The following is a 12,757-nucleotide window of genomic DNA, read 5'->3' on the forward strand; positions in this document are numbered from 1 at the left end:
AGACCCTCTATGAGATGGATTGATTCGGTGACTGGGGTAATCGGGATGGGTGTGTTGGAGGCAGTGCGGTTGGCGCAGGATAGAGCAGGGTTTAGGGCTGTTGTGCATAGGGTCGCTATGAGTCGCAAACGACTCGACGGCACCTAACAACAAACAACACAACATACATTCTTCAGAAAAGCAAAGTCAAAATCTACTATATGAAGTAGGTCAATCTTTTGAGTCAAATTTGAAACATGAAACTAATATTTTAATTTTTCCTACTTAAACTTATGAACTATCACTAACCAAGTATCCCAACTTTTTTCCCTATTTTTCTGTCTCTCTCTCACCCACAAAGTCACTCATTGAGTCCTGTGTATTCCTGGTATTTTAGTGTCTGATCATGTGTCCTGGATGCCTTGTTTCTAATTTGCTTTCTGAATAGCACAAACAAAGGCATTTTGTTTAATACCTAAATAATGTGCCTCATTGTAATTTGACAAACAGTAGGGATAAAAGAAGACATGGTCATCTGCCTGCTGCTACCACCACTGTCTGATTTAGTTGGCTTTTTAAAATTTTTTTAGTCATACACCAGTTGTATACCAGGCAGTGCAAATGGTGAGAAATATGGTCAAAATAATCTTGAAAGATTTCCCAGTTTCTATAAGAAATATGTGTACAAAAATGAACGTTACAGAATAAACATGAAATACACAGCTTGATAGACTCCAACAGGGAGAGACTAGTTTGCTCTCTGGAAGCAGGAAGGACAAGATGATGTACAGAATGGGCAGCCAGGGCAGGAGATCTAGGGAGGTAGGAATTGGATTTTCAAGGAACGAAGGGAGAATATAGAGGTTCTGTGTATTCTTTATGCTTGGTGAGTGGGAAGGGAAGGGAAGGGAAGGGAAGGAAAGGTAGGTGACAGGAGAATGGATTTGTTCTGAAGAGATCCTCATCACCAGCACATATCTCAAGTCCTCTAAATACACAGCAAAGGAACTCGGTGCTCTGGTGGTAAGGAGTTTTACTGCAAACCTAAAGGCATACCATTCAAATCCACCAGCTTCTCCACAGGAGAAGTCACTCCTCCCACATAATTTACAGCATCTTAAAAATCCACTGGAAGTTCCAACTTGACAGCACAAAACAACTATTATAAAAAGAGGGAAAGAGGATGATAGAAAACCCTTCAAGAGGCTGAGCATAATAATATCTGCTGTAAGGATGTTGTATCACCTGCTGACTTCTTAAAATGACACTTGAGAGAAATTGTCTTCTGTTCTTGAGCTTTTGGCTGTTTTTATTTTATGGGCCCTGCGGGTTCTGTTACGACCCCTTTTCACTTTGGCTGCTAATATGTGGCTGGTAAGTTTGTGACCCACCTGTTGCAAGAACAGAGGATGCCCTACAATATCTGTTTCTATTGGCTTTCATTCTGACTCTGTTAGAAATTACTCCCTTTTCCCCTGCCCTTCCTCTGCATCCCTTCACCCCTCTCCACTTACTTGTTTTCTTGTTCTCACACTATTTTATATTCGTCTTCCTCATCTTTTGTAAAGCCCTTCTAGGAAAATAATAATAACAATTCCTCAAAATTTCAACCTTTTCAAGTAAAACTAATACTTAAAATATATCTTTTTAATGACAATAATGAATGTATTAGTATGTTAAATACATATTTTGTGGGAAAATATTCTGAAAAGACATGAAAAGAAAAAGAAAGTTCTGTCTTGGGGCTGATTCTATATAAAAATATCAATGAAGTACAGAACAGAGGTAGGGAAAGGAAAGGAATTTTTAGGAACATCTAGCCCATAATTTTAGCAAAAATGGTTTTGGCAAGTCTCTGTGGCCCTGGAGAAATCTCTCCTGTGAAATGTCAGCACTGTGGGAGATTTTCTCCGAACTTGTGTGTCTGATGCCACCAGGAGAATGGGTAGTGTTTAACAGGGCACTGAAGTGGCAGCCAACAGTAACATCATCTCTTCTGACTGAGCCAGCTGAGTAGCCAAGAGAGTGGTTGTTCCTTAAAGACCTTGCTAAACTCACTTTTCCTCGCTCCCTCTCTCATCTCTCTGAGAATTCTCCATTCGTATGCTGGGGCTATCCTATACTTTGGATAAGAAAGAATGATCCTTCTTATTCTTCTAAGCCAGCTCTGATTCTAACTTCTCACCATCTTCTGAAGGTGCTGCTTCTCATTATCTTTGTATTTATTTGAATATGAATTTACTTCTCCAGCCCTGCTAGGGAGTTGAAAGGTCTTAGTAAATTGCTTAAACCCAGTAGCTTTCCCTGCATAACATTTCTTAGATCCACTATTTCTTCTGTTCCTTTGCCAAGATACTTGCTTTACCTGGGTCTTCTGTTATTTCCCAGTGTAAACATTGTTATTCCACTCCCACCCTAAGGAACCAGGCCCCTGAGCTCTTTAGGGGCTTTAATTCACCAATGACAGTTCTTCCTGGGATCAATTCCTCATTTTCCACTCTGCATCTAATATTAGCTTCTGATTCACAATCAGACCTTTTTAATTCCTACACGTTTCAATACAATACCTGGTACTAAAAGCGTAAGGGTTTCTGAATAATGTGACCTCTTTCCTTTCTTTTCTGCCACTGCTTTTGTTCCACTGCTTCTTTGTCTCTAAGCTCCCAACTCCCTCACCCTTCCCAGCCTTTTGATTTCACATATTTCCTCTCCTATTCTGCCTTCACAGCCTTTGGTTTCAGAAGAATGATTTATACTTTCTTAAAGGGTGAGGTTTTGTGTTCTCAATTGTTATTTCTTTTGCAGCTCCACCGTGGTGAATCGAGCTTCCTCAGTGACTGATATGTCCCAGGAACACACAAGGAAATCAGTTGGGTCTCCAGCTAAGGTAGATTGAACCCAGACTTTGAGAAACGAATTTCTTGTGGGCTGAATGCTGTTTTTTTCGAAGCATCATGAAATGAAGATTGTGTAATACTTCTTTTGTATTGTTGGGTTTTTTATAATTGGGTTCAAGAATATAGATAACTTAATATTTTATATAAGAAGTCATTCTTTTGATGGAAAAAAGTTAATGAGTACCCTATTATTACATTGTTGAAGTTCTAAATTTCTTGTACTAGGGAGTACAACAAGGTCTAAAACTATATGGGGTTGCTGCTTTTAAGACATGGAATGGAATTTTTTTAGTTCCATGTCAGTCCTTATTCCTACTCACAACTTTCTTAATCTCTGTTAGAAATCTGTTTATAGGAGACACTATCAGTTTATGAAATTGTAGATAGTAAGCCTTGGTATTCACTTAATATATTAACTAAAAAATATCAATTTGCTGATACTCTATGCCATTACAGTTGATAATCATTGTAATGACCATGAAGTATTTCAAGATACCTAATATCTTCTAAATCCATCTAGAGAAGATCAGTTATGATTCTTTGTGGCACCACTTTAATCTGTTGTTGTGTGCCATCGAGTTGGAGCCAACCCATGTCTGACTTTCCAGTGGGTTTTCAAAAGCAGTCAGTTGTGTGGGAGAAGATTGCTCTCCTTCCGTGGAGCAGCTGGTGGATTCAAACGATGTGCCCTTGGGATTGGAGCTCAACTCTTACCACTAGGCCACCAGAGCTCCCTCTATGTCAGTGTAGTACATTTGATAATCTAGGATAGTATAAAGAATATTGGTGGGGATTTAATCAGATTCACTTCTCAGAGTTACCTTGGTCTTGACCAGGCCTGTTAATCTATCCCAGACCCAGTTTTCCTACCTTTATAATCTGGGATTTATGTTTAAATGTCTATTTCTGGTATACCTTTATAAGACTCTGGAATTTATTATGTTTTATACAGTTTTAGGTTGCCTAGTGGATCGAGTTGTACTGTCAACCCAAAGGCAGGAGATTCAAATCCTCCAGCTGTTCTAAAGGAGGAAGAAGGGAAAATCTCCTCCCATGTAATTTACAGCTTCAGAAAGCCAGCTGGAGGGTTAGCTATGAAATGGTTCCAACTTCACAGCAATGAGTTTGAATTATGGGATTTTTAAAATAAAAATGTGGTAATCAGATTAATCAGGACATCCATCTTCAAACATTACAGATAGAGTTTGCTTGATAAAACTATCAAATACAGGAGATAGTAAACATATTTTAATACTAATGTAACTGTTAATATATCTTAAGTGAATTTAATATTAAACACTATTTTTCCCCAGCAAAGGAAGAATCCATTTAATAGCTCTAGTTTGCCAGACGATCACTTATCTCAACAAACCGAAAATGAACCATCAAAAAATGGAAGGGCTGGTTTATCTCAGACTTCAAAAGAGGGTAAATATTATTTTTATGGACTAAGTATTTTTATCTTTGTTATTTGTGGATTGAGGGAAATTCTCAGAGTTCTTTTCACTATTAAAATAATTTCCAAGAGAAAGTGAAAAATCCTGATGGTTTTCTAATTCCTCTATGCTTATTGATTTCCTGCCTGAGGGAGAAATTTCAGAAACTGAAAATTCATGCATTCCAATTTTACACTGTCACTTGTAGTGTGACCTCTGTGCCTTGGGTTTCACCATTAGTGAAGAGGCATTCAGTCATTCTTTTAGTAGTATTTATTGCATACCTTCATGAGTGAATGCTGTTCTTTTATTTTTTCTTAATTGAAGAGTTTGTCTTGTGAAGAAAAAGTCATTTGACAGTTACAATCCCTTAATTTGTAATAAGGAGCCCTAGTGGCATAGTACAACAACAAGAACAAGAGTGGCATAGTGTACACAGATCAGTAACTGAAAGATTGATAGTTCTCATCTACCAGCCATGCTGAGGGAGAAAGATGGACAGTCCCACCCATGAAGATTTACACCCACGCAAAATTTATGAAGGTCACTGTGAATCAGACTCAACTCAACAATAGGTTTTAATCTGTAATAATCAGTACCATCTCCCAAGAGTATTTGATACTTTTGTGGCTTAATTGACTTAAATGTATCTCTTGTGGAATAGTAGTCACTGTTACTACTTATCATTAAGGACTAAGTAACACAATGACAGTTCAAACCTACCAACTATTCCATGAGAGAAAGATGTAGCAGTCTGCTTCTATAAAGTTTTATAGCCTTCAGAACCCTGTGAGGCTGTTCTGCTGTCTAATAAGGAGGCTGTGAGTTAGAATACTCTGTGGCAAGGAGGTTTTGGACCCACAGTGAAGAGAAAATACTCTTCAAAAGCATCTACAGAATGGTTGATTCCATGAGCATTAAAGGCTGCTCAGGGATTAAAAAATGAACAATTGAATAATGGAATTGGACTTTTCATTTAGCTTGTTTCAATATTACTGGGTTTCCCCCCCTTCCCTTTTGGACATACTTGTTGTTATTGTTCTGTGCCATCGAGTCACTTGCGACTCATAGCAACCCTATGCACAACAGCCCTAAACTCTGCTCTGTCCTGTGCCAATCGCACTGTCTCCGACGCTCCCATCCCAATTATACCAGTCACTGAATCAATCCACCTCATAGAGGGCCTTCCCCTCCTGCGCCGTCCCTCCACCCTCCCAAGCATGATGTCCTTCTCCAAGGACTCATCTCTCCTCACAACATGTCCAAAGTAAGTTAGACAGAGCCTCAGAATCCTTGCCTCCAAGGAGCCACCCAGTTTAACCCTTTCCAGGACGAATCTGTTTGTTTTCCTAGCAGTCCATGGTATTCTCAATACTCTTCTCCAGCACCACAGCTCAAAGGCATCAATTCTCCTTCTATCCTCTTTGGTCATTGTCCAACTCTCTGATGCTTAACAAGTGATTGCGAAGACCATGGCCTGTATCAGACGCACCTTAGTCTCCAGAGAGACACCATTGCTCTTCAGTACTTTGGAGAGGTCCCTAACAGCAGACTTTCCCATGGCAATGCGCCTTTTAATTTCCTGGCTACTGGTGCCAAGAGTGTTGACTGTGGAGCCAAGCAAACTAAAGCTGTGAACAATCTCAATCTCTTCACCATCCATCCTGATGTTGCCAATTGGTCCAGTGGTGAGAATCTTTGTCTTCTTGACATTGAGCCTCAATCAATATTGTAGGCTGCAGTCCTTGACCCTCTGCAGCAGGTGCTTCAGGTCCTCTTCTGTTTCAGCAAGCAGGGTTGTGTCATCTGCATAACGCAGATTGTTGATAAATCGTCCACCAATCTTGACCCCACATTTCTCCTCATAAAGCCCAGCCTCCCGGATAATCTCTTCTGCATATAGGTTGAAAAGGTATGGAGATAGGATGAATCCCTGGTGTACGCCCTTCCCAATTTTGAACCATGCAGTGTTCCCTTGCTCTGTTCTGATGACTGCCTCCTGGTCCAAGTATAGGTTTTGCATTAGAACGATCAAGTGTTCTGGGATTCCCATTCTTCTCAGAGTCAGCCACAGTTTGTTATGATCCACACAGTCAAATGCCTTTGCATAGTCAATAAAATACAGATAGACATTCCTCTGGTATTCTCTGCTTTCAGCTAAGATCCATCTAACATCAGCTACAATATCCCTAGTACCACGACCCCTTCTAAACCCAGCCTGGACTTCTGGCAGTTCTCTGCTGATGTGCTGTTCCAGTCGTTTTTGGATAATCTTCAGTAAAATCTTGCTTGCATGTGAAATCAGTGAGATTGTTCTATAGTTTCCACACTCTGTTGGGTCACCTTTCTTTGGGATAGGAACAAATATAGATCTCTTCCAGTCAGTTGGCCAGGTGGTTCTCCAGATTTCTTGGCATACTTAATACAACAAAATATCTCTTAGGAAAAAGATTACTAGAACATGTTATCTGCTGTTGTTGGTATTCTTTTTAACTTTTTTACAGAAGTGAACATTTGCTTTATATACTGAGATTTTCTTTTTCCTGATTTTCATGTGGGAATTTTCAGTGACTTCTGTTTTAGTTTCTTAACTTTCTTTGCATTTGTAGGAACTTTTCTGAGTGTGAAAGTAACAGTCTATAAAGGCACAGTAATGTTCCATATGCAGTGCAATGAAGTGAAGGCATAAACTTTCCAATGCTTTTTACATTAAACCTGTAAATATGTTACACATTTTATTGTCAGTGGTGCAAGACCAGGCAGCATTTTGCTCTGCTTGCTATACTAGTTTACTTCAAGTCAGAGCCAACTAAATGGCATCTAACATCAACAAAATTTATATTATTAAGTTACTCTCCATTTGATGATATCACCTAATCAGGTTTCCTTTTCAGGTGAATTGTCCACATCAAGAGAAAAGTCACTGGTCCCGGATATTTCAAGCCAAATACTTGAGAAACCAAAGGAGACTTTTCCAGGCCCTGTGAATAATTCCCAGTCCAAAGCTCCAATCCCAAAAGCCAGGAAAATGGTCTCTAAGTCAAATGACTTACTGCACGGGGAGCATCAGTCTTTTCTTAGAAAGAGGACAGACTCCCTAAATGCCAAAGGGACTCCGAGAGGGATCCTGAAGCGCAACTCCAGTTCCAGTAGCACAGACTCAGAAACTCTGCGTTTTAATCAGAACTTCGAACCTAAAAGTAAAACCGTGTCACCTGGCCTAACCATCCATGAGAGAATCTCTGAGAAGGAACACTCTTTAGGAGATGCCTCTTCCCCAAATGCACTGGAACCATCAAAGCACGTGCGATTCTCTGCAGTCAAAGATGAGCTTCCACAAAACCCTGCGCTAACCCACGGCCGAGAAGTGGGAGAATTTAGTGTTTTGGAATCCAACAGGTTAAAGAATGCACCGGAAAAGACAAGGGATGCTGATGGCCTTCAGGATAAGCCTGAGCCTTCCCACCAGGGAGAGCCTTTACGGTGTTGTCATCCAGCCTCCAGCCCCGGAATGTCAGAAGATGAACCACAGCTGCCAGCAACTTCGGGTTCTTTTCCTACAAATGGACCCTATTCTCACTCAGGAGCTTCAACTGCAAGGACACAGTCCTTCAAGAATTCACCCACCATCAATGAGTACACAGCTAACACATCAGAATTAGCAAAGCCTGGGTCAGAGTTCTCCAAAAGGCCTGCTGGTAAGAGAATTGTTACCATGTGCTGAAAACTGAGATGGTGGGCTTGAAAGGGCTGGGCCTATCTGCCCCATTGAAGCACAAGTCTGTCTCCTAGGCATTCCAGCTCTCAGGCATCTTTGACATTCAGGCAGGTGTTACTGGGAGATAATACTCTGTTTTCTTTTTAATCATGATTTGTCTGAAAGTTTACAAATCTTCATGATTTTCCATTTAATAATATTAATGTGTTTGCAGGTTTTCTTAAGTCACTGATAACTAAGAAAACTAGGATATCGGGTTTGGGGCCATTGTGCTTTACTCCAAAAAAGAAAACATATAAATTATTTGGCTAAACAAATTATAATGTTTTTCATTAAATCAAGCTTACAGCAGGGTTCAGAGATGTTGTGCATAGCGTCGCTATGAGTTGGAGATGACTGACTTGATTTATGCACATAACAACAACAACATATAAGGCACAGGGTAGGCCTGCTGTTAAGAAATTGTACTGCAAAGCCAAAGGCAATCTGTTTGAATCCACCAGATGCTTCACAGGAGAAAGATGGGCCATATGCCCCTATATGATTTACTGCCTCTGAAAAGCCACTGGAGGGTCAGCTATGAATTGGTTGTGTGTTCATTGGCGCAAACCATCTATCTATGGTGATCTGGCAGTGTAATCTGTAGAGAGTTGTCCCAATAATGCCAAAGCAGCAGCTCCCTGAGAGTTCAAATCCAATAGCTGCTTTAATGGGAGAAAATTGTGTAATCTCCTCTTGTGGGATTTATAGCCTCAGAAACCTTCAGGTGGAGAGTCAGCTAGTGGATTGGTTCTGACTCAGTGGCTATTGGGGGGGGAAGCCAGAAAAAGGTAAATATTAATGCCTTTGTATGCAACAGTTATGTTATTACTACTCACCTGATGAAAATTTAGGAGCTTTGGAGACATCCATAATATGTCAGATTGCTAACTAAAAGGTCTGCTGTTCTGTTAGAAAGCTGAGTCTTCATTCAGGTAAAGATTTTTACATCCTCAGAATCCCAATTAGTGATCACTATGAGTTGGAATTGACTTCTTGGCAGTGGATTGGATTTTTTTTAATTTAATGAAAATTTATCAACTATTGTTTCACCAAAGGTTGGATTTTGTTTTAATTTCAAGAGAATCTTTACTATTCTCCCCTTACCCGCAAAGGATGAAAACTTAGCTTAGTAATTACTATTAAAAATCCTCAGGGTTTGGCTTGCCTGGAGCCTCCAACCGTTTGTTCTGAAGAGTTTCAAAGCTCTGAAGGAGGCTTGTCCTTCAGCTGGTCAAATGCCAAGAAATCTGTTGCTTTGTGCTACTAGCCAACTCTTAGCCCCTTTCCTGAAGACCTTGTAACTCTCAGGTGATACCTCTAACTGCTTTCCTAGACCTGTATAAATGTTTTGTATTCTTATGTTTTAAAACCAGAAACAATGAGATAAATGTTGTATATTTTTATAACCTTCATAAATCTGCCTCCAAAACTGATAATAGTATCTTTGCAGTCAGGAAAGTGTTCACAGCAATAGTCCTATCTCAGTTGTCTCCCTCTTGGTACAAGGTTAATGCCAAATCACTTTGCCCAGCCATACAGTTTTGTACTTGTTCCGGTCAATCTGTCTTCATCTGAAAAGGCAAAGCACTTTTCTCTCGATTGGGCATTTTTAAATCATTTGATCACCTTTCCTTTTTTTTTATTAAAATGTAGCAGATTCTTATTTAATAAATAAATTCTACTAAGGGAAATTACTAAAATGTGAGTAAATGTTATAAAATAATTACATAGTGTACTTTTTATTTGGTGATATTTCTCCTTATTATCAGTAGAAAAAAATTTATAAGCATTTTCTGGTTTTCATATTGTACCTGCTTTCCCTCTTTATAGTTTTATATTAACTACTTGTGCTTTCTGGTTTTTTTAAATCCCAACTTGACCATTAAATCTGAAAGGTAGACATTAGCTAGATGCATTTTGCTTTACTAACAGCCCTTCTGATCTCAGAGAGAGTTCATAAACAAGGTTTTGCTTATTTATTTATGCCCTGCTTTTTCCCCTAAGTGCCACAAAATGCACACAATTATATAATGGAACATAAATAGAAAACCAGAACCCAAAAGGTGGTAAACTGTAAGTCTGTGAATCATGAATCGTAAGTCTTTTTCTCCGAACTTTAGGACTTTGAATATCTTAACTTGTTGTCAGACTTGGACACACAGATGTACTCTCAAGAATTATTCTTTAAAAAGAATTTTTTAAAAAACTAAAGTTACTGTGTTCTCATTTAAGATAAATATATTTCCATAGTAAGCCATCAAAGAAACACATCAATCAAATAACCACCAAAGTTATCTCTACACATCATTAACTATACTTAGCATTGTTTTATTCTCCTGCTCTGGAGCTGATACTGACTCAGCAATCTTACAGAGCAGAGTAGAATTGTTTCGTGGGGTTTCTGAGAGCAAACTGCCTCATCTTTCATTTAAGAAGTAGCTGGTGATTTTGAACTTCCAACCTTTCCCGCAGCACTTAACCCATTTTGCTACCAGGGCTCCATTGTAGTCTTCTAATAATTTTAAGCCTAAAGAATTTTTTTTAAATTGTGCCTGTCCCGCCTAGAGTTCTTTTTGATGAACTGTAAATCAGAAATATTTTGTTCCTTCCTATTCTTTAATGCAAACTAATACTCAATTCTAAAGAGTTTTGAATGGTACCTTCATAACTACTGGTATAGATCTACTAGTACTAGTACAGTGCATAGTTAAGGGGGGGAAACCCAATACGTACTGTGAATCCAGTCTTGTAGAGGCTTTTATTGTCTTCACATTTAGCTAGAGTTGCTGATTAAGATTGAACAGAACTTTTTAGGTAGCATATCTTCCAGTACATTTGAAATATGACTGACTTCATAAAAATTATACCTAGGAATAGCCCTATACTTGTATTACATAGATTAACATTTATAAGGTAGAGACATTTATAAGGAAGAGAGTTGCTGACACACCTGAGTTTTAACTAAAAGGGAAGAAAGCTCTTCTATTCTCTGATCTAAAGTGGTGTATTATGTATCCTGTGATAAGGATCAGAAAGGATTCTCTCTGATTTCTTAATAGCTTAGAAAGGATTTAAGTATCTTTATCCTCCTGACTATTAGAGAGTGGAGATCACATTGTCCATTAATTCTCATATTGGTTTGAATTGGGCTCAGAGAAGCAACTTGTAACTTAATAATTATATTCCTGCGCTCTCTCTTCATATATTTTTATTTTGTATATCAGAAGTAAGGCCCAGGAATATACATTTCCTAAGTGTGTGTGTATGCCTGCACACATACACACACACACATACATACATAAGTGTACATGTACATCTATGAATAAATAAATAAATTATCTACCTGGAAAAGATAATTCTGTCAAATTTTCTGGAGGTGATTCTTTGTTTAGTTGTTCTTGAAAGTTGTTCTTGAAATTTTTCCCCCCTGAATCTCCTAAGTTTGGGTTCTCAAACTTGGGTGTAGGAGCACTCTGTAATGGCAGTATGCCCAGAGGTGGACAAAGTCCTAGAAACCTGAATTTGCAGCCTTACTCAAAGATTTGAGAGCAAAATAAAGTGTAGCAACATGGAGTAGAATGCAAAATTCATATGAATTTTTTAAAATAAACCAGGAACTCCAAATAAAAATTGCAGCTAAGCCTACGTTGCGTATTTCCACAGAGCCACATTTATCCTTCTTGACTGTGATACAGACTTTAGTAGAATACCGATTTTAGGGTGATTGGAATTATTACTCCAGAGTGAGAACAATATGAACAACTACTGAGAAGGAAAATGCTGGGAAAATATGCCTTTTTTAAAAGATAAATTGAGTGAACGATTAGTAACTTTTTGATCATTCTCTTATTTAGAAAAGCATTTCTGTGTTGCAGATGAACTGTCTCATTGTGTTGAACCTGAGCCGTCTCAGGTGTCAGATGGCAGTTTCCGAGACCATCAGCAAGGTAAGCTTCCTCTTCTCACTGCCCTAAAAGTTAAGACTCCTTCGCACTCTGATCCATATGCTACTGAGATAATGAAGACAACTGATGATTCCATTTCCAAAGTCCTAGACTGGTTTAGTCGAAGTTCTCATTCAGATGACAAGAAATCATCCTCCAGACATCCCCAAGGAATAGAGCCTGAGGTGAGAACAGACTTAAGATCAGAAACTCCTGTTGCCTTGGTGACAGATGATGCAAGTCTAAAAGAAAAATATTCAAAAGCCCCTTCTTCTACCCAAGATGAATTGATGACTGTGGGATCGAATTCAACATTCCAGGTGGAGGGAGGTCTGATACCATCTGCAAATAACCAAGATAATGATGTGACTATCAAATTGAAATCTATTCATTTATCCCATCAAGGCACCACAAAGGAACACCATGGCATATCTCAACCATTTGAAAGCTGTGGTATGAGTCAAGGAAGTGAAAATATGGACTATAGCCAAAGTTCAAAAAATCCAGGAGAAGGACCTGGGATATCCTCCCCAACAAGCAACTATTCTTACAGTACTCTCAAAGGATCTGACACAGAAAGCCAGGTTCCATGTTGCATTAAGGACGCTGACATCTTGAATGAAGACAAGTCCAAGCTTTGTGTCCATGAAAAAAATAGAGGAAACTCCAAAGAGAATTTTGACACTCCAGCTGTCAGAGAGCTGAATTGGAAAGACAGCACGAAAGCAGAGAGAAAGAGCA

General features: G+C 38.9%; 1 protein-coding gene across 1 annotated transcript in view; it reads left to right on the top strand.

Annotated features, from left to right (window-relative positions):
- Nucleotides 1-12,757, top strand: part of SYTL2 (synaptotagmin-like 2) — a 99,198-nt gene that overhangs the window by 39,826 nt on the left and 46,615 nt on the right. The window contains exons 4-7 of the mRNA XM_006895278.1: nt 2,785-2,866; nt 4,190-4,304; nt 7,207-8,010; nt 11,948-12,019. Of these exons, the coding sequence (XP_006895340.1) occupies nt 2,785-2,866; nt 4,190-4,304; nt 7,207-8,010; nt 11,948-12,019 (1,073 nt within the window). The remainder of the gene's footprint in view (nt 1-2,784; nt 2,867-4,189; nt 4,305-7,206; nt 8,011-11,947; nt 12,020-12,757) is intronic.

Source organism: Elephantulus edwardii, unplaced genomic scaffold, assembly GCF_000299155.1.
Source record: "Elephantulus edwardii isolate Elephantulus edwardi_28Jun2011 unplaced genomic scaffold, EleEdw1.0 scaffold00163, whole genome shotgun sequence".
NCBI classification, from domain to species: Eukaryota; Metazoa; Chordata; class Mammalia; order Macroscelidea; family Macroscelididae; genus Elephantulus; species Elephantulus edwardii.